The sequence below is a fragment of the Spermophilus citellus genome (assembly GCF_964194105.1).
Source record: "Spermophilus citellus genome assembly, chromosome: 9".
In the NCBI taxonomy this organism is placed as follows: domain Eukaryota; kingdom Metazoa; phylum Chordata; class Mammalia; order Rodentia; family Sciuridae; genus Spermophilus; species Spermophilus citellus.
Window position 1 is genome coordinate 123,419,392 of NC_138191.1, and position 22,056 is coordinate 123,441,447.

Sequence of the window (22,056 nt, forward strand, 5' to 3'; positions counted from 1 at the left end):
GTAATTTTAATTTTATTTGACCATTTTATTCCAGGTCCTTAAACGGTATCCCTTCTGAGAAAGGAACTCAACACATGATTAAGAAGGGTTAATCACCAAGTTAGAAGGCAGGTGGATTTCTACATTATGGCATAATAAGAACTTTTAACAGCAAACTAAGAAACATTTTGGGGGAAAGGATCAATAATTCAGCACCTTCTATCAAAGAAGGAACAACAATTATTATTATTTTAAACAGATATTCATTAGGATTTTTCAAAGCCATTTATTTTTCTCTATGAAAATTCCAGGTAAAATGATGCCTTTCAAATTTGAAAAGAATTTGATGAGTATCACTGCTCTAAAGGGTTCAATTCTGTTTTGGTCCTAAAGATTATATGAAGCATCCCTGAACATGGTCGGAGAAGGGCAGCCTGAGTGCCCAGCTCACATAGAAAATACTTAGGGAAAACCAAACATCTTTCTTGACTAGGCCCCTAACACTGCAGAAAATATCTCAAAATAAGGACAGCTCCCGGGCTGGGGATGTGGCTCAAGCGGTAGCGCGCTCGCCTGGCATGCGTGCGGCCCGGGTTCGATCCTCAGCACCACATACCAACAAAGATGTTGTGTCCGCCGAGAACTAAAAAATAAATATTAAAAATTCTCTCTCTCTCTCTCTCTCTCTCTCCTCTCTCACTCTCTCTTTAAAAAAAAAATAATAAGGACAGCTCCCTTTAGTTCTGTCTCTGATCACACTCCATCAATACAAGATCTTTAATTCTTCAAAAACATTTTTATCTATATTGCTTCCAGTCTTCAAAAGCTTTCTAGCAGCAGAGCTTAATGTGCAGCAATGGTCCCATAACAGAAAGTTCTGCAATTCAGCCAGAGAAATCTTTAGAAAGAACTACTTACTCCCTTTGGGGGGAAGGAAAAAAAAATCACATTTTTGAAAAAATCATAAATGGCCAAATTTCAGTCACTCTCCGCGTCCCCCACCCTTATACCATTTAGCACTTCTAGAATTATGGTAAGACAGAAGATTAAGATTAGTTCTTCTGGTTAAGACCTGGAAGAAGAAATTTACACCTGAAGAGTCTCTACTTCAGATTATCCCAAACAGCCATAGGTAGGGCTTATTCCCTTAATGGGAAAATAAGGACAAAATTTATTCAAACAAAATTCAATGTGATTCTGTAAATCGAGACTGTTACTCTCCACCTTGACCTCTTTAACTCATGAATCTTAAAGGGGATATAAATAACTGACTTACTTAAAGCAGGGATTAGAGTGTGGAGAGGCACATGAACATCTACCGTAGTTCATTCTTGCAGTTTTTAGCACACAGTAGAGGCACTCAATAAATTCTTCTTAAAGGAATAAATAAATATAGTTTGGAAAAGCAAAGCCAGGATCATAACTTTATTTGAGGGGGGGAAACTATTTTGGAACTGTAGGACCATTAAAGGAAGACAGGAGATTTTTATTATAGAAACAGGGATTGGCAGTCATGATTTTAAAGGATTCAGGAAAGAAATACTGCTATTAAGATACTTAAGATGTTTCTTCAAAGAAACATGAAAACCAAAAAGGCTAACAGGCCTGTGTCAAAAAAATAAATAAAAAAATCTCTATGTGAATACAAATGATGTTGACATGCTGGGCAGACCACCACCTGTGGTGAGAGTGGAGCCAGTCCCAAGAAGTTACTCAAGATCCGCTTCTCAGTTCTCTTTGGATCTCCCTTGGAAACAACAAAAGCTCCCTGTCTTCCTAAGCTTCCTAGAGCAGAGCACTGCAGTAACCTTGCCATGCAGAATGCTATAGCACTGCAGGGGCTGAGGGACCCTCCCCAGTCCTTTTGAAAAACCGAAATCTAAGGCCTCCAAGTTACTAGCTGGTACACAGGAGAGGCAGGAAACACTCAGAGCCCTTTCATCCCCGCCTCCCCATATATGCTTTCAGTCCCCTCCCTGGCAGGGCCCAAGATGTTCCTGATAGAAATCACCCACTTCCGAACTTCTCCCTGTCCAGTTAAAGCTGATTACAGCGCAGGTCAGCCTCTAACTCCATCAACCAACAATCCGTGACAGCTGCTCTGTTGGCTTCTTTTTTTTTTTTTTTTTCCCTCCCAGGCTTAGGGTTTGGGAGACCCCTTCTATTGACCAGATAGCCTTACTAACCCTACAGTATTTTACACTCTACGTTATATCCCTTCATAGAACACCCCCTGTTCTAGTCATTCGGAGCCACAAAATAAAATCCCCTTGTCAAAAACAAAACTGAAGCTCAATATTGTACCTGCCTATGTAGGACCAGGCAGCACAGAGAGGTAAACTCTAGGATCCTGTGATTGAGATTAGAACAGTAACAACATAACCTTATGGTAGCAAAAAGGCTGGGTATGAAAATGTCTTTAAGATAATATTATAAAGTAGTACTTATGGGGCTGGGGATGTGGCTCAAGCGGTAGCAAGCTCGCCTGGCATGCGTGCGGCCCGGGTTCAATCCTCAGCACCACATACAAACAAAGATGTTGTGTCCGCCGGAAACTAAAAATAAATATTAAAATTCTCTCTCTCTTTAAAAAAAAAAAATAATAAAGTAGTACTTATTATAACTGAGTAACTAACTGCTGGCCTTGTACAGGGTGACAGGATTATTTTGTACTTACTAATAACAGAACCATTAAATTCTGTTTTGACCAGTTGCACACTAAGAATGGAGAAACACAAACCCATTTTATCTAACAGTTTACTAAAGGAAATTCAATGGCTTGAGTAAATTTCTACTCGAGGTGGGCGTCTATCAAAAATATTAAAGAAAGCTCTCTAAGGGGGAGACTTAGCACACACAACCATACAGACAAAATGGCACACACTCATTCTGCACCATCTTCCCTGAAAGAGCAGGCAGAACAACTATAGGATGTGAGCCAAAATATCACCCAATAGGTTCTGGCTCTTCTACATATTCACTACAGTGACCTTAAGAAAACAATGGTAATTTTAGTTTATTTCAATCCCCAGCAGAAAAGGAAAAATGACATTACTGACCTACTTACCCCTTTAGATTTCGAAAGCCCTGAAATATATTTATTATTATAAGCATAAATAAGTAGGGTTCTCTTTGTACTTGTCCTGTAAGCCAAAAACTAGTCTATCAATCAACAGCTGTCCATTATTACTCTGAACCAGACTATTGGAGACAGAAAAGAAAAAGATACTACAGTAACATGCCTTCTTATGTTTGGTTAAAAGCAAGAGAAATTCAAAGCTGCAAAGAATTCTTCCCAAAATTTGAGAATACTTAAAGAATCTTCCTTACCACTTGGCTACTGCATCAAATACAAGCATACCAACTCGAGAAAAATTCCTATACAGATCAGAGATGACAACTACCAATTTCACCTTGAAAATATCTCTGCATACAAAATGCTGAAAACCGCATGGAGGTTAACAACTAATCACTCAGTGCTGCTCAAAGAGCTGATCCTGGTGAGATCCAGAGCTCAAGTCAGAACACAAGTCAATGTACCACTTTTCTTTATCAAGAAAGTTTTGCTACCAAAAAGGAAAGTCATCATCTGAACAAGAGTGTAGTTAATGACATACTTTATCTAAATAGTACAAGCTATTTGTCTCATCCCATACTGGAAACCAAAAGTTCAAACTGGCAGCCCACACTCAAGGGGAGGACGTACCACTAGACGAGTTAGAAATAAATGTCTGAAAATCTTATTATGAAAAACAAAAAAGTCTGAAGAGGGTGGGGTGTAGCATAGTGGTAGAATGCTTGCCTAGCAAGCAGAAGGCCCTGGATTCAATCCCCAGCACCAAACAAAAAAAGAAGGGAAAAATAAATAAATAAAGGTGTTAAAATTCATCTAATACCAAGAAAGCATTTCTCTAAACATCTTACTAGAAAAATTTCTCTCTTTACTGTTAGATTAAATGAACTGCTCTACATTCAGGAAAGTCAAAGAGAGGGTGTTCTCAACCATCAGGGACAGTCTTTCCTGTGGGCTCTCGTTTATTAAGGACTACAGACAGTGCTTCAGAGCCTACTTCCCTGCCTCGGATCTGCACATGCCTGACTACCTACATCCAAATGCCTCTGATCCTGCCTCTTCCCCTGCTCAAAGACCTCGGATGTTCCAATCTGCAGACTGGCCTCACAAGCACTCTCCTCCCCACCCTGAACTGTAGGTGTCTGTCTCCTATCCTCTCCTCACCCTCCTTGACAGACTTAGTTCTCTGCTTCCTTATACCTTCCTCTGCTTCCAATACCTTTCTCTTCTATAACCACAGGCTGGAGTCTTCTCCAATCACTCTCCTCCTTCCTTCCAAAACTCTCTCCTGACCCCTTCCCACCTCCGCACACGCCCTTGCTTCATTGACTCTTCTGTGGCAATCTGTTCTATGGAACCCTAGGCAAAACTGCCTTGACTAAGCTTCTGATAAATTTATGGTGATATGTGTGTGATTTGCTTCCAAAACATTACACACACACACACACACACACACACACACACACACACACACAGCAAGAAGAGGATATATAAAACAAGACTGGAAAACAGGGTTCGTTATGGTATTCCCTCTACTTTTGTGCATATTTAAAATTTGCCATAATCAAAAATTGGGGGGGGGGAAGGATTATTTGTGTTATTTGTGCACAAGTACTATGGCAGGAACTTATTTGTATCTATGCCTTTTTCAGATCTCTGTAGAATAACAGAAATTTATTGAAATTTTTAATTAACCTCTACTTCATCCTTACTTTATTCTGCCAGGTGCCTTAAACCCTGGAAGAAGTCTGGACCAGGATGGTATATTCCTTGAAAGTATGTCCTTTTCTGATATGAACACCATAAAGCCTAAATGTGGATAGGAATAAGTGAGGATGTCCCTAGAGACCCAAAATTCAAGAGTTGGGATCATCCCAGTTTTAGTAACAGGGAAGCCAACATACACACAACAAATCTTCCCTTGTTCAGAATATAAAGATAGTAAAATGCTTATATCATGGGAGTATAGCTCAGTGGCAGAGTACTCGCCTAGCATGAATTTGATCTCCAGCATTGAAAAAAAAGGGTGCTTATATCCCATGAGGTATGGACTCTCACCCTGACAGGGGAGTTGATAACATTTCTGTTAATGCAAACTTTGGAATTTTATTCAACCCTAAAAATTCAGAACTGACTCAGCCTAAGCCTACCTTATAGTAGTCAAATTGTTCGTTCTCATTCACCCAACCAATTATCAGTTTCATACTACTGTCTTATTAAAAATATGAAGCTCCTATGCTTCTGGTCAACAAATACTTGAAATATATTTGATTAAGTACCACCATTTGGCTATTAGCCCATCAAAAGCTTGAGCCTATAAACACAAAACTGAAGTCATAAAAAGCACACGAAGCCAAAGCACACAATGGAAGGCACAATAAAAGAAATGAAGAATCAGATTTCAATTCCATAGGTCTCTTGGAAAAAGTGGGCACAGCCAAATAAAAAAAAGATTAGCTAACTTGCTACTAGCCTTCTTCATTCAGAGTTAATAAATGTCTAAACAGACACGTCAATTTGTACATTTATATAACCCCTTCCTATATATAGCACAGTTAGAAAACAACCAAAAAATGTCATTATTTCTCAGTTTACATCATTTGTATGTATATTCACACATTACCCAAGTTTTCAACTAAATCAAAGAAATTCTGAAAGTTCTGTTTGTCCTCCACTTACAGCTTGTCCATTGGCTTCATAAAGTGGGCACTTTTGCTTGATCTTGGCCAGTTCCATATTTACTTGTTTGCTGACCACAGCCATGGGATTTCCTCCTAGAAAAAAACTCAAACAATTAAATTCAGCATAGCCGTGAGAAGAGGGGGAAAACCTCAAAGTGAAAATATTTTTGTTCAAAAATGCTCAAAACTTACAGTATGTAAAAATTATATATTCTAAAAAACAGTCAAATTAAAAATATGTAAAATAAGCAAAAAATTATCCATCATCCCACCCTTCTAGATTTTAGGTACATAAAATTATCTCCCACATAAAGGGTAATACATTGTTTTTGTGATCTTTTTTTTAACTTAGCAATATACCATGAATATTTTATGTTACTATATTTTATGTTACTACGGACCTACATAATTTTTAGTGGGTATGTAATTCTTACCAGGGTGTGTGTGTGTGTGTGTGTGTGTGTATGGTGAGAATTATGTGTGTGTATATACTTATTATTTATTTTTTGGCATGGTCTTGGAGATTGAACCCAAAGGTGCTCTATCACTGAGCTACAATCCCATGCCTTTCTATTTTTTATTTTGAGATAGGACCTTGCTAAGTGGCCCAAGTCTGGCCTCAAACTTGCAATCCTCCTGCCTCTGCTTTCTAAGTAGTTGTGATTGTAGGCATGCGCTACCAAACCCAGCACATTGTATAATAATTTAATCTTCTAATCTGTGGTTACTAATGTTCTGCTATTAAAATAAGGCCATAGGCAGTAGAGCGCCTGCCTATCATGTACGAGGCGCTGGGTTCGATCCTCAATACCACATAAAATAAATAAATAAAATAAAGGCATTGTGTCCAACTACAATTTAAAAACAAAGAAAAAAAAAGCCATATTAAAAATGCTTCAGCCAGGTGTGGTGGTACATGCCTATAATCCCAGCAATTCGAGAAGTTAAGGCAAGAAGATCACAAGTTCAAAGCTATCCTCAGCAACTTAGTGAGACTGTGTCTAAAAAATAACAATTAAAAAGGGGTGGGGACTAGGGCTGGGGCTGTGGCTCAGTGGTAGAGTACTTGCCTGGCATGTGTGAGGCACTGGGTTCGATTCTCAGCACCACATATAAATAAAAGTCCATTGACAACTAATATATATATATATATATAAACTAATATATATATTGACAACTAATATATATATAGGGCGGGGAGGGCTTAGCTCAAAGGTTAAGTGCCCCTGGGTTTAATTCCTAGGAACAAAAACAAAAACAAAAATTCCCTAGTACTAAAAACCCCAAACACAAAATTGTCCATGACTCTTTTCTTTTTTATTTTGTTTATTTTTGTTTCAGATAATTTCCTAGAACTAGAAAAAGATATCCTAGGTCAAAAGATTTGATTCATTTAAATTTTGTTTGTACATATTGATATATCCCTTCAGAAAGACCTTGGTAATTCACCTCTCACTAACAAAAGAAAAACAGACCTGCTAGGTTTTGAATATGGTTTGTTCCCTCAAAATTCATGCTGGCATTTAAATCCCACTGTGAGATAATAAGGGAGTAGAACCTTAACCCATCATAGTGTTTAGAGGTGGGGCCTTTTAGAGGTATTCAGGATTGGAGAAGGTCATTAGGGTGAAGTCTCATGATTATTTCATTGGTGGCTTCATAAGGATATTAGCAGAGACACAGACACAACACTGGCATTCCAAGTCTCTTGCTATGCGATGATGATCTGCACCACTTCAGGACTCAGCAAGAAGGCTATCACCAGATATGATATCTTGGCCTTGGACCAGAACTGTGGGCCAAAATTAATTTTTATTTATAACTCACCCAGTCAGTAACATTTTGTTACTGGTTAAAAAAAAAAAATTGACAAATAGTACCCAAACCAAAATATTTTAAATTGCACCTATGGCTTTAAGATGTAAGCCTAACAATCTTATTAGTTTCATTCTGCATATTATAGCATAAAACCACAAATGACTTACCAAGACCTGTTACCACCATTGCTCCAAGATCAGCTACATAGTTTCCTTTGCGAAATGTAGCAACTCGTCCACCCACACGATCCTGTTTTTTAGAAATTAAATGGCCAAAATTATCAGTTCTGTTTTAACCACAATAACCTGGCACACAGGGATTGATTTCCATAATTTAAAAAGAAAGAGTGATTTAAAATTTACATGGAGTACAATCAATAAAGCAGGCACAAAGAACAAATGAAGTTTAATTCAAAGTTAAAGTAAAGGTAACATAACATGCAAGAAGTATAGGATTAAATGATGTGATACAAAACAATTTGACTGCCAGAAGACATATATAGTCACTGATTCTATTATCTTTCTAACCAGCTGTCTATAATACCTCTTCACATGTGCAAGGATGTGCAGGGGCCACCCAGAGAAAAATGTATGTTCACAGACTCCAACACTTTTAAATACCAACTTTCTACCACTGTGATTTCATTCTTGCCCCGCCCCCAATCCCTACAGTCAGCTGTGAAACTTTTTTCCCTCCTCAGATGGGTCTTGCTATATCGCTCAGGCTCGTCTTGAATTTATGGGTTCAAGTGATCCTTCCACCTTAGCCTTCCAAGTAGCTGGGACTATATAAGGCATTGCATCACCATGTCCAGCTTAGCTATGAATAATTTTAAAAAATTTTTAAGTTACAAGGGCTGGGATTATGGCCAAGTGGTAGAACACTTGCCTAGCACGGGCGTGACCCGGGTTCGATCCTCAGCAACACATAAAAATAAAGGCATTATGTTGTGTTCACCTACACTTAAAAAATATTTTTTAAAGAAATTTTTAAGTTTTATAAATATATATATATATATAAATAAACCTTTATTTATTTATAAATATATACATATCTATTTTAGTTGTATGGACCTTTATTTTATTTATATGTAGGGATGAGACTTGAACCCAGAGCCTCACACATACTAGGCAATTGCTCTACCACTGAGCCATGACCCCGGCCCCTACTTTATTTATTTTTATCTTGTGCTGAGGATGAAACCCAGTGCCTCACATATGCTAGGCAAGAGCTCTACCACTGAGCTATTAACTCCAGCCCCAGCTGTGAACAATTTGATAAATATTTCTCTGACAAATTGTTCTCCAGCATAACCCAAGGGCAAAGTTTACTGAACATAAGCTGCTGATAATAACATTCATCTCTAAATAGGCTTAGGTACCTCTGCTGACTAGCGAATCTCAATTATGGGAAAACTTTACTGAGCTGGAGTGATAATTTATTAATTGTATATAATACGAGGCGCATATTCTATAAACTCCAGATAAGCAAACAAAAAAACCCCAAAGACAAGCCTAACTATAAACTAACTATAAACTCCACATGGGTGAGGATTTACAACAATCCTATTATTACTTACTAAACAAATGTTATCTGAATTAATAAATAAAGTATTACTTTTAATAAAAGACTATATTGAAATATTTAATTTTAATTTCCCCACTCCATTATTTAGGTTACCTGAGAAGTATGTTTTTTAAAACAATGGGGGCTCAGGGAGCCTTTAAGTCACTGGAAAATAATCAAATTTCAAAAATTATTCATGAAAATAATTTCCATAGTAGCATCCTAATGTGATGCTCTTTCCCCGCTGTGTGCCATCAACCCTTTTTCCTCCTTCAGCTTCTACTTCTCCAGGGCTAATAATCAAGAGGATATCTTGGGGGTTATGGCTCAGCGGTAGAGCACTTGCCTAACACAAGTGGGGCACTGGGTTCTATACTCAGCACCACATAAAAATAAATAAATAAAATAAAGGTACTGTGTTCTAAATACAACTAAAAATATAAGTTAAAAAAAAAAAAAGAGGATATCTTGGCTTTATCATGCCCTAAAAGATGGCTCCCACCTAAGAATCAACTCCTTTTCTTTGACTTTCAAACAGGGAATACAATTCACCACTGAAAATAACTGCTTCCTACAAAAGGTAAAGACCATGAATGCCCCAAATTTGAGTTAACTGCAATAAATAAGGATCTGAAAATATCCATCCCCTACAAACTTTATTCATTAGAACTTTCCAAAGCTTTATTGTCAGAAATTCTATTCTCCCCTGCCCCCGTACTGGGGATTGAACTGAGGGACACTTAACCACTGAGCCACAACCCCAGCCATTTTTATGTTTTATTTTGAGACAGGGTTTCACTAAATTGCTTAGTGAACATTGCCTTGCTATGTTGTTGAGGCTGGCTTTGAACTCACGGTCTGCCTGCCTTGGCCTCCCCCAAGCTGCTGGGATTATAGATGTCCATCACCATGCCTGGCTATTGTCACAAATTCTTTATCTAAAGGTTGGGAGTGTAGCTCAGTGATAGAGTACTTACCAAACACATGAAGGCCCTGGATTTGATCCCTAGCACTTCAATAAAAAAGAAGTTTTATCAACTATAAGTAGGAGTACCCAAAATACTGTACAAATACAATTAAATCAACTTGGCTAAGTTCAAGGTGCACTATTCCTTGATTTGTAACATATTTCCATTAGACCAGATTTCTACAACCAAAATAAAATTCTTACCCTGGCTTCCAAAAGTGTGACATCCATTCCAAAACTTTGTAGTTGTCGAGCTGCTGCCAAGCCTGAGACTCCAGAGCCTATAATAATTACCTTTCCTGTCTTTTTCGCTAAAAGCAAAAAGAACAACAAAAATTAAAATATTTTGTTGTAATTAGTTTGGGTATATAGTTTTTTTTCCTCATGAAAATCTCTGGATTCTTAACATATCACAATGTCTTAAAAGTACATCAATTATTTTCAAAATATGGAAACTATCTGAAAATAAAGTTGACAAATATCTGAAGTTTATAAAACACTAATTCAATGTTGAACATTAATAAATCAAATTCTTTCTCTTGAGATTTACTTTCTCATTACTTTAATCCCATGTTTCAGACTCTATCCTGGATATGCTATGAACGACTGGTTTCATTACCTCATAATTGTATGAAGACAATTTTGGGTGTGAGCTATTTACATTCAGCTCTATTTTTTTGTCTTAAGTTAGTATTCCTTTTGGAAGAATGATTAAAGCATGGAAAATCAGGCCAGGCACGGTGGTGCACACCTGTAATCCCAGCGTCTCAGGAAGCTGAGACAGGAGGATCATGAGTTCAAAGCCAGCATCAGCAACTTAGCAAGGCCCTAAGCAACTACTCAGTGAGACCCTGACTCCAAATGGGCTGGGGATGTGGCTCAATGGTTATGCCCCTGGATTCAATCCCTGGTACCAAAACAACAATTAAATAAATAAATGCAATAGTTGGGAGCAGTGGCACACAATGGTAATCCCAACAACTTGAGGCAGGAGGACTGCAAGTTGAAGGCCAACCTCAGTAATTTAGTGAGGCCCTCAGCAACTTAGCAAAGCCCTGTTTCAAGATTGAAATTAAGGGCTGAGGCTGTGGCTCCGTGGTGGAGTGCTTGCCCAACATGCATGAGGCCATGGGTTCGATCCTCAGCACCACATTAAAAATAAATGAATAAACAAAAAAATAAAGATACTGTGTCCAACTACAACTAAAAAATAATTTTAAAAAATTGAAATTAAAAAGGGCTGGGATGTGGCTCAGTGGTAAAACACTCTGCCCACCCCTGGGTTCAATCCCCAAAATCCCCTCCCCATTTTTAAAAAAGCATTAATTCTCAAAATATCCCTGTCTCCTGAATTCCTGGCAGACATTATCCAAACACTGTGAAAAGGACAAACTGTATATTTGTTTTAAAAGCAAATGAGAGGAAAAGAATCTCAAGCCTCCTGCTTGCATAACTAACTTCTTTCATTTTTTTATAACACTTGTTTTATTAATTCTATTTTTTTAAACTTAGAAATCCTATTTTTTTCTAAGTACCTATCAAACTAGAACTTAAGGAAATGTATATTTAAATATTTTTAAAATTTTATTTATTAAAAAAACTTCAGACTATTTTGACAAACATAGATTTACAAATCAAAATTAAATACTAACAACATCATAGATATAAAAGGTGGTCCTAGATTTATAGCTAAAAATTATTTATAACTAAAATACATTGGCTAGGTAAGTCCTTACTTGGCAGTGGTTTTATCCTCTTATAGATGCCAAAGTTGATAAGACCATGACGCTCTAAATAACTGTGAACTCGGTGGACAAGCACAGTATCACCTACATAAATAAATAAATTTAAAAACATGTTTATGTTTGAAACAGTTTAAACAGAAACCTCTTCTAACACCTCTATTTCTCCATCATGAAATCACTGAATACACTTTTCCCATAAATTTCAAGTCATGTGACTCCTTAAGTGGAAAAGTGATTCTTCAGAGCTTTTAGTCTATGAGGAGTCCAAAATGTACATCATATAATTTGTAATTTTTAAAAATGGCATTCCATTATGGAACAAATGAAGGACCAATCTTTGAAAATAGTTATAATGCTCCGTTTACTTTGGTAAAATCTTCATAAGACTTTGTTAGTGACAAATGAGAAAAGAAAACCAGACCAGCTAATCAAGAGCCAAGAGAGACCATAGGTCAAAGCTGGGTAACAGTCTAGAAAAATTATTTTAAAATCTCTTGAACTCATTTGTTGACACAACTTAAAGATCAGGAAAACAAAAACAGAAAAGAAGCTGGGCACAGTGGTGCACACCTGTAATCCCAGCAACCCAGGAGGCTGAGGCAGGAAGATCGCCAAGTTTGAATCCAGCCACAGCAACTTAGCAAGACCCTGTCTCAAAACAAAATAAAAGAAAGGCATGCGGATGTAGCTCAGTGGTGAAGCATCTCTGGGTTCAATCCCCAGTACCAAAAAATAAAAAAAATTAAAAAAAAAAAAACTGCACAGAAAACAGGTTTTATATAAGGTTCACTGTTGTACAGCACAAGATGAAATAAAATATGAATGAAAAAATTAGCAAGGAACCAAGAGGCTCCAGAAGGAAGCATTAATTTTAGCAATAAGGTCCCAAAATTAGTCCTAGTGAGCATGCTACTTACTGTTATAAGGTGCTTCCAACTGTTGCAGTGTAGCCTCAAATGTCAGCTGAATCTTTGGATTATCCAACCACAACTGCAACTATATTTAAATGATATAAACTGTATTATATAAGCTGTATTATAAATGATATAAACTGTATTATGCCACTTGACCATCTACAAAATCATCTTTAAGACCTCAAACACAGACTTTATTTTCAAACAATGAAGTTTTATTCCTGAGAAAGAAATTGATAAAACACAAAACCATGCCAAATGAGTGAATTATTAAAGAAGCTGGGGAAATTTAGCCTAAAAAGGAACAATACCTAGTAACTTACCAAAGTCATACAGCAGTAGGAAGAAAATAGGATTTAAACCTTATTTATTTACTTGATTCCAGAAATACTGAGTAGATGAAATCCCCAAAACTTTATAATAATAATAATAAATTAGAAATGCAGAAGTAGGGGAGAGAGGGGTGAAGGATAACTTCTGCTTTTGATCTACAAAACTAAATGAGTTGGTGTGCTATTCACTGAAAGAAGAAATCAGGAAATGAGTCTGGTAGTAGGGCAAACAAGAGGAGGTATAAAATAGGCAGCTCAGAGGAGGTATGAAGCCAAACATGCAGAAGAGGGCTTTAAGAAAAAAAAAAGAGGAAAAAAAAAAAAAAAGAAGAGGAGAGAATCTCAGAGAAGTCCCAAGCAGCTCACATAATGGCTGATTTTAAGGATACACCTAGAAAAAAATACATCAGAGATGACAACTATGGAGGCAGGAGACAAACCAAAGTCTATGTTACAGAAGCCAAAGGAGTAGTGTGTTAAGGGAAAAAGGAGCAGTCTATTATTTCAAATACTGATGACAAAACAGTAAGAGGAGAAATGAAAAAAATTATGGTATAGTTAAAGGGTTTAAACAGGAATTCTCTTTAGAGTAATATATATATGTGTGTGTATTTGCAAAATACAAAACAAACTAAACACCACTGTATGAAAGTCTTAGCTAAAAGTCAATAAATACTATTCTAGGGGGCTGGGGATGTGGCTCAAGCGGTAGTGCGCTCGCCTGGCATGCGTGCGGCCGGGGTTCGATCCTCAGCACCACATACACACAAAGATGTTGTGTCCGCCGAAAACTAAAAAAAAATAAATATTAAAATTCTAAAAAAAAAAAATACTATTCTATATACAAGGTTTCAACCGAGGAGGAGTTAATTTGGCTAGATGTAAATAAATTAAATTACAAAGGGATATGTCCAAATCCATACAGACACTCTACTTTGCTCTGTGTCCACATTAAGGGAATTCCTCACATACACACTGGGCCTAAGTTCCTGAACTCTCACACAAACTTCTAACCTATAAAATAAAACTCAGTTCTAGTTCAATAATCCTAAATGGTAGTTTTAAAATCGGGAGGCAAAATATGCCATTTAAGATTTGAGAACTGGCGCCGGGCACGGTGGTGCACATCTGTAATCCCGGTGTCTAGGGAGGCTGAGGCAGGAGGATCACAAGTTCAAAGCCAGCCTCAGCAAAAGCAAGGCACTAAGCAACTCAGTGAGACCCTGCCTCTAAATAAAATACAAAATAGGGCTGGGGCTATTGTGACTCAGTAGTTGAGTGCCCCCAAGTTCAATCTCTGGTATCAACGCCCCCCCCAAAAAAAAAAAATGGAGAATTGACAAATGATACTCCCCCCTCCTTTAACTTTAACCTGGGTCAACTGTTCCCCAAAGCGTGACTTTTAGTCACAGGCCCAAGTAAAAATTGAAAACTCTCTTCAGATGAAACAAAAACATGAAAACTTATCTAAAAATCCAATTGGATAAAATACTGATAAGTGACACACAAATGTTGGTTCATTTATAAGACAAAGGAGCCTCAGAAGTACATACTTAAGAACTTTTCACTCTCTTAAACAAAACAAAAAAATCACCCTGTCTTTTTTGTTACAAAAACTCAGTAATATCTACCAACCACTCTAGCTATATGATATTTAACCCAAATTTAGCAGTGATTTTGCAATCTAACAGAAAAATTAATCAAAGACGGTTAAAAGACATGCTAAATGACTTCTCTAAAATAGCTGAAATCTCTATTTCCACCTTACATTACCCTCGATACAATTATTAGCTCTAAATAGCACTTTGCTGCCTATCTTCTATAGTTAAAGTTTTGTTTGTTTCTTGCAATACCAGGAATTGAACCCAGAGCTTTATTCATGCCAGTCAAGCACTCTACCACTGAGTTACACCCTCTAATTCTATGGCTAAAGAATTTTTGATGAGGGCTGGGGTTGTGGATCAGCGGTAGAGTGTTCACCTTGCATGTGCGAGACCCTGGGTTCACTCCTCAGTACCACATAAAAATAAAAAAGTGTAATAAAAGTACTGTGTCCAACTATAACTAATGAATAATTTTTTTAAAAAATTGATGAATAAGAGACATGAAAGAAAAATTCAAGAAGAAATACTAATTCATGTAAAAAAGCAGTAGTCTCATTAATCCAAGAAATAAAAAATAATAGTATAGATTATCATTGTTTTAATAACAAAAACGGGCAGCATCTATAGATGAATGGATTAAGAAAACATGGCATATATACAATGGAGTCTTACTTAGTCATAAAAGAATGAAATCATGGTATTTGCCCAAAAAAGAACTGGAGAACATCATGCTAAGTGAAATAAGCCAGACTCAGAAAATCAAGGGTTGATTGTTTCTTGTATATGAAAGCTAGAACAAAATAAAGGGGAAAGGATGGATATCAAGATATAGGGAAGATCAGGGAGTAGAAGAAGGGATCGAGAAGGATGGGAAAGGGAAAGAAATGCAGGATGAATTTAACAAAACCACACTATGTGCATATGAAAATATATCACAGGGAATTCCACATTTTGGATATGTAGAAAGCACCAATTAAAAATAAATAAAGGAAGATCAGTAGAATAGAGGAAAGAGGGGGAGGAGATAGGATTAAAGGGGGGCAGGGAACCAGGACCAAAATGAAATAAATCAAGTTCAATCAATGTAGGATTTTGTTGAAATGAACTCAACTACTGTGTGTAACTATAATGCTCTGATACCAAAAATAGAAAAGAAAGAAGAGAAGAGAAAGAAAAGTAAACAGAACAGGGATGGGCACTGGGGATGTTGACTGGTTCAGCCCTTCTGGGAGCAATCTGGCAATAGGTATCAAAATTTAAAAGCATTCACTCTTTGACAAATTAGTTTTTCTTTGAGATCTGTAATATACGGAAATAATGCCCCAGATAGAGTAAAGGATGTATGAGATTCTTCAGAAAGGCAAAAATGAAAATTTAAATGTCTAATGATTAAATTAGAATCCAACAGGCAACCGGACATTGTATAGACATTAATCATTCAGCCAGAGGAAGCTGACCTAGGTGATGAGAACACAATAAGCATTTCACTTATCTTAGAAGGAAAGACAAAGTGACTGTTTCAAGAAGTTTTTCCTTGGGCTGGATTTACAGCTCAGTGGCAGAGCACTTGCCTAACATGCACAAGGTGCTGGGTTCAATTCCCAGCATCAGACACAAGAAAAATGATTGGATATTTAAATAAATATACCTTAATGTGGGCTGGGGTTGTGGTACAGCGGTAGAGCACTCGCCTAGCTCGGGCGAGGCCCTGCGTTAGATCCCCAAAACCACATAAAAAAATAAATAAAGATATTGTGTCCAACTACAACTAAAAAATAAATATTAAAAAAAAAAGATACCTTAATGTACACTATGAGGTATGAAAAGGATCCACCAAAATGGATATAAATAGGACCTCAATTTATAAAAACAAAAATTTCATATATATTTTTTTAAATACCCAAACAAAAAGCCACTAATTTTTAACAATGGTTATCTCTGGAGTAATAGTATTACAAACCATTTTAAAATTCTTTCCTTTTTTTTCTCCATATTCTCTACAAAAATCATATGTAGTTTTCATAATCCAGTTGGAAAAAGGCTAGCATGGAAACTTACTGTACGATTTCTAATGAACAGAAAAACCTTCTGGGTCTGCTGAGGCCCACTGATGATGTCTGGAAAACAAGCTGCTTCCTGAGAGGTCATCCGGTCATGAGGAAGTCTGCTCTGGAAAGCTGCACCCTCCACACCTAGCAAAGAAAGCAAAGGTCTGCTGGGAAAAGTGCAATTAGGTACAAAACCACGGATGATCACATCGTGAACTCCTTTTATACCTGAATAATTCTGTGGCGTTTTGCCTCATTCACAGACTGATCTCACCTCCTTTAAAAAACAACTTTCAATTTGTTTCAAAAGCTGAAACTTTCTTACAAATCAGCCACTCAGCATGCCCAAGTAAACATTTATTAATGAGTGAAATAATACATAAGGCATTTAGAATATTTTCTTCATCCACAAAATAACTTTATAATACTGGCTGATGTTCTAAAATTAGCATCACTAGTGGTGTAGAATAAAATCTAAAAGTGAAGAACCAGCCAGGTACGGTGGTGTACTCCTGTAATCCCAGCAACTCGGGAGGCTGAGGCAGGAAGACAGCAAGTTCGAAGCCAGCTTCAGCAACTTAGCAATGCCCTAAGCTACTTAAGCAAGACCCTGTCTCAAAATAAATAATAAAAAGGGCTGAGGATGTGGCTCAATGATAAAGTCCCTCTGGATTCAATCCCTAGTACCAAACAAACAAAAATCCAAAATACAAACAACAACAAATGATAAATAAATAAAAGAATAAGATTAAAGGGAATATATACTAACAGGAAAGTGAGAGGCTATGAAGTTGAAAACACAATTGCATGCCTTCTTTTAGGGTTATAGCATGTAACAGAAAGATGATGCTAAATACATGATTCCATCAATAGCAGCATCCATCAGCGCTCAATATTCAATTTTGGCAAAGAGTGAGAGAAATTAAGCAGACTACAGTGATAAGTCAGAAGAATGCAAGGACTTCACTCTTGCTGGCAGAAAACATTAAAAATGCTTTACTATACACTACATTAAAAGTATATTACCATATGTGCTACATAGTACATTTAGTGTACACATACACTATATACAAGTAAAATCTTGTTTTGAAATTCTTTAAATTGGTTAGTAAATATTTTTATAAGCTGGTGGACACGGACATCTTTAGAAATATCTAATTTACAAATATTATGCTCATATTTCCAAGATCATCTTATAAAGATGTAATAATCACTAGCTTATAAAAATACAGGGCTGAGAGTGTAGCTCTCTAGTACATAGCATGCTTAGCATGAGCAAGGCCCTGGGTTCAATCCCCAACATTAAAAAAAAAAAAAAAAGAAGAATTTAAAGAATTTCAAAATTCAATACCATTGAAGTAATTATATATAAGTAACAAAACAGAGACCAGATGTCCGTATTTAATCATTTTACATAACACAAGAGGAATTAGTAAAATTAGGAGATAGAACAAGACAGGTGAAGATGTAACTCAGATAACTATTAGGTTATTGAGGGGTCTGTTTCCATAATGACACTCAAATGGCAAATACTACCTAGAAAAAAATAATGGTTAATAAGAGATTATGCAAAAATGATGCTAACAGGGCTACATATTAACACTGTTCTTAGGGACAAGGAGAAAAGGCTATTCATATACTATAGATAATGAGCATAAACACTGTTTCGCATTATTAAATCAAGTCAACAATCCTTAAATTTAATTCATTATATCATAAAATTAAAGACTGTCAGGGAAAAAAGAAACAATCAGGAAGAGCCACAGTGCTGCAGGTAAAGCACGAAATTAAGACAAGAAAAGAAGAAATGCTCATTATCAGGGGTAAGAGTTGTTCCCCAAAATGGGAAATGTCCTAAAACTATACAGCTTTGATGTCCCCAGTCTCTATCTCCAAACCAAAATAAATTAAACAAAAACCAAAAATCTAAGACCAAAACCATCTCACATTATAAGGAACACTATTACCTCACAATAATCCTGAATAATCGAACCAAATACCTCTTTTTTTATGAAAAAAAAAAAAATTCCCACTGGGGACTGAACCCAGCCAGAGAAACCACTGAGCTATATCTCCAGTCCTTTATATTTTGAGACAGGGTCTCATTAAGTTGCTGAGGCTGACCTTAAACTTGTGATCCTCCTGCTTCAGCCTCCCAAGTAGCTGGGAACACAGGTATGCACCAATGTCCCCAGTTACCAAATATCTCTTAATAGGTTATACATTGGTATACATTTTATGTGTATGCTATTAACATGAAAATCACTTATTCCTATTAAATTACACTTTTTCCTGCCAAAAACAGGAGTTTTTTTCCTTGGCTATATCATCTTCTATATGTTTAACAGGTAGTTCGTCAAGGAAAATTCTACTACAAAAACTATTTTTCCATGAAAGCCAGAATAGCCATGTGGGAAAAAAAAAAAAGCCCACTAGATTTCATATTATATTTGGTTCCTCATTTAAATGTCCTTACCAAAAATCACTCTAGTTTCCTAACTTTGAGAATATGTAACAAGAATTGTTACAATGTTATAAATGTTACTTACATAAGTCATTCATGTGTCAATTTCTAAGTAACTCTCTAAGTTAAAACATCAAAAGTTTAAACAAATGCAATTAAAGAAGTTACCAGCTGTGAATTATCATATACCTGAACTAATACTCTCTTCCACCTTTCTTTATTTTTCCCAGCACTGGGGATTAAAACCTAGCCCACTCTACCACTAAGCTACATCCCCAGTCCTCTTTTCTATTTTCTATTTTGAAACAGGGTCTTATTAAACTGTCCAGACTATTGGCTTCAAACTTGTATTTCTCCTGCCTCTGCCTCCCAAACTGCTGGAATTATAGGCATGCACCACTGCTATGCCTGGCCCCTTTTTCAACGGAAAAAAAAAAAAAAAAAAAGTTGATTTGGAACTAAATCAAAACATCCTTTTTTGTAGGATACTTCCAAAGTGTAGTAGTAGACTACTTTGGGTAATCCAACTCATAAGTTTTCTCCTTTACTGAAAAAACCTTTTAGAATACAATTGATGTTAACAATATATTCATTGTTTAAATAAGTATCAATAGTACATATAATTCAGAAGAAATTTACATTTACATTTACTCTGGAACACAGTTTTGCGCTTTGTTGTGTAAATGCATTTAACAAAATCTAGTATTCTGGAAATTTAGAGTGTTTCAAAGATGCTAAAATTTTCAGAGGCTCCAAGGCTGACTACATATCAGTTTCCCTTCTGTTCAATTCCTTCCAGCTCATCACTTCACACAAGTAATTCCAGTATCACCTCCAGAATGTAATCATGCTAAGGCAGAACTGTCCTTTCTATTCAATAGTTTGACTCGCTCACGCTCTCTGAAAACATTTAGGCGAATAACAGACCTTTTTGGGTAGGCCAACTAGAGAGGAAGAAGAGGGAGGAAAGCAGGGGAAGGTGAGATTATAGGCCCTCTATTCTATGAAATCATTTCCCCAATTCAGATAAGATACAGGTAGCATTTTGATTAGAGTAAGGTAATGGAAGGGGGGAAGACCTCCATGAAAAATTACTTGCCTTTGACTTTTTAACTAAAGTAGATAAATTTACTACAACTAGATTTCTGAGAAGTATGAAAACAGAAGCCCAATAGGAGACACATAATAAGGTTACTTAAAATTAGTGAACTAGAAATGCACCATAACAAGACCTATAATTGTTAAAAAATAAAATAAAATAAAAAGAATAGTAGGAGAAAGATAAGAAAAAAATGGAGAATCATGATTTTTTTCTATACTTCAGATTTTGCATTTTTGGGGTAAATGCCTATCTTAAATTAACCTAGTGGTGTAAGCAACGGTCTACGCACCAAGTGGTAAGAATCCCTGGACTCTCACTCCTCTACAACTATTGTTTCATCATTGGCTGAGTCACTAAACCTCTTTGGATTTTAGGTTCTAATCCATGAAATAAGAGGAATAGAATGCTGTTTAGTGAAGGCAGGATGCTAGACAAGATGGCCCCAAGATCCCTTCTAGAGCCAAGATTGGGATGTACACAACCAAGTTGAGGTGGATTTTAAAGAAGTCAAGCCCCTAGCTGCAAGATACCCATGAGGGGTCATCCAGCTTCATCAAGAGAAGAAAGCTGATCACCTGTATGCACATTTTTAATACTAACGGATTGTCTCAAAAAAGCAAACTTCAGAACATGACAAGGACCCGAAGAAAGAGCCTGAAGGGTTCCGAACAGTTACCACCACTCCTGGAAATTCCTTAAAAGTCATGTTTTACTAACAGTAAGAAGCAACACCATTTCACATAAAAGTCCAGTTACTTTCAGCAACAAACCACATTGTTTACTTAAATAAAAAAGCAAATATTTTGATAAAAACAAGACAAAAAAACAACAAAATTCAAATTATTTGAGATTAAAGCTCTAAAAGCTTTCCCTGATCCTCAACAGTTCCATTAAAGTATTCTTGATCCCTCTGTCATAGATAACAGTACTACATCAGAATTGTAATTTCTCCAAGAAAAGCGTGTACTGAGTATCAGTCTCTGGTCCTTAGGATAGCATTTAAAGAAGTAGACTTCTAACATTCTGGATCTGTTTCACTACCAACTACTGTATAAACACAGAACTACCTTTGATCCAAGAGAATAAGATACAAATACTTTCTGGCCTGCTATATGCACACTGCAACAGACAGTAATTTTAAAGTAGATTTAATAGAAAGTGACAACCTCCAACAATGAAGTAATACCTATTCCAGATCTAACAAATGGTATATATAAACCAGCTTGGAGAACTGGAACACACAAAAACATCCTTCAAAGGATGAAATCCAAACACTACTTTGGGTTCCTGGAACAAACTGTTTCAGAAGGTGGCCCCTATAATTTTTTTTTACTTTTTTCTAGGAGTAAAAATTTCTGAAAAGTGCTCTCAGTAGACTTCTTTTTTTTTTTAAAGATAATTTTCACTTGAGATAAACTGTAAATTAACTATATAACATCAATAGAAAAAAATAGTTCCCAACACCATGTATCAACCTTATCTAAAAATATGTCACTTGCCTATATAGTGTGCCTGACTAGTCCTAGCATACTTCTTTTTTTTTTTTTTAAACTTTCAAGTCCGTGGCATTTCTATGCATACTGCTACTCTTCTTTTTAAGGGTCCCATGATTCCTAAGTGTTTTACATCATGTTTATTTTTACTGCAAAGACTGCTAATGAGAAAAGTACTCGCCATCTCCTCAAAAACATGAAGAAGAGCGGAGGGCTGAGACCGGCCTGAGGACTTCAACAGGTTTTGCTTGCCTTTATTCTGGCCACACT

General features: G+C 36.4%; 1 protein-coding gene across 2 annotated transcripts in view; it reads right to left on the bottom strand.

Annotated features, from left to right (window-relative positions):
- Nucleotides 1-22,056, bottom strand: part of KDM1A (lysine demethylase 1A) — a 62,846-nt gene that overhangs the window by 16,250 nt on the left and 24,540 nt on the right. For both annotated transcript variants that reach the window (XM_081307325.1, XM_081307324.1), the window contains 6 exons: nucleotides 16,738-16,871; nucleotides 12,747-12,825; nucleotides 11,821-11,913; nucleotides 10,289-10,395; nucleotides 7,719-7,800; nucleotides 5,732-5,826 (listed from right to left, as the gene is read on the bottom strand). In XM_081307325.1, the coding sequence (XP_081163451.1) occupies nucleotides 5,732-5,826; nucleotides 7,719-7,800; nucleotides 10,289-10,395; nucleotides 11,821-11,913; nucleotides 12,747-12,825; nucleotides 16,738-16,871 (590 nt within the window). The remainder of the gene's footprint in view (nucleotides 1-5,731; nucleotides 5,827-7,718; nucleotides 7,801-10,288; nucleotides 10,396-11,820; nucleotides 11,914-12,746; nucleotides 12,826-16,737; nucleotides 16,872-22,056) is intronic.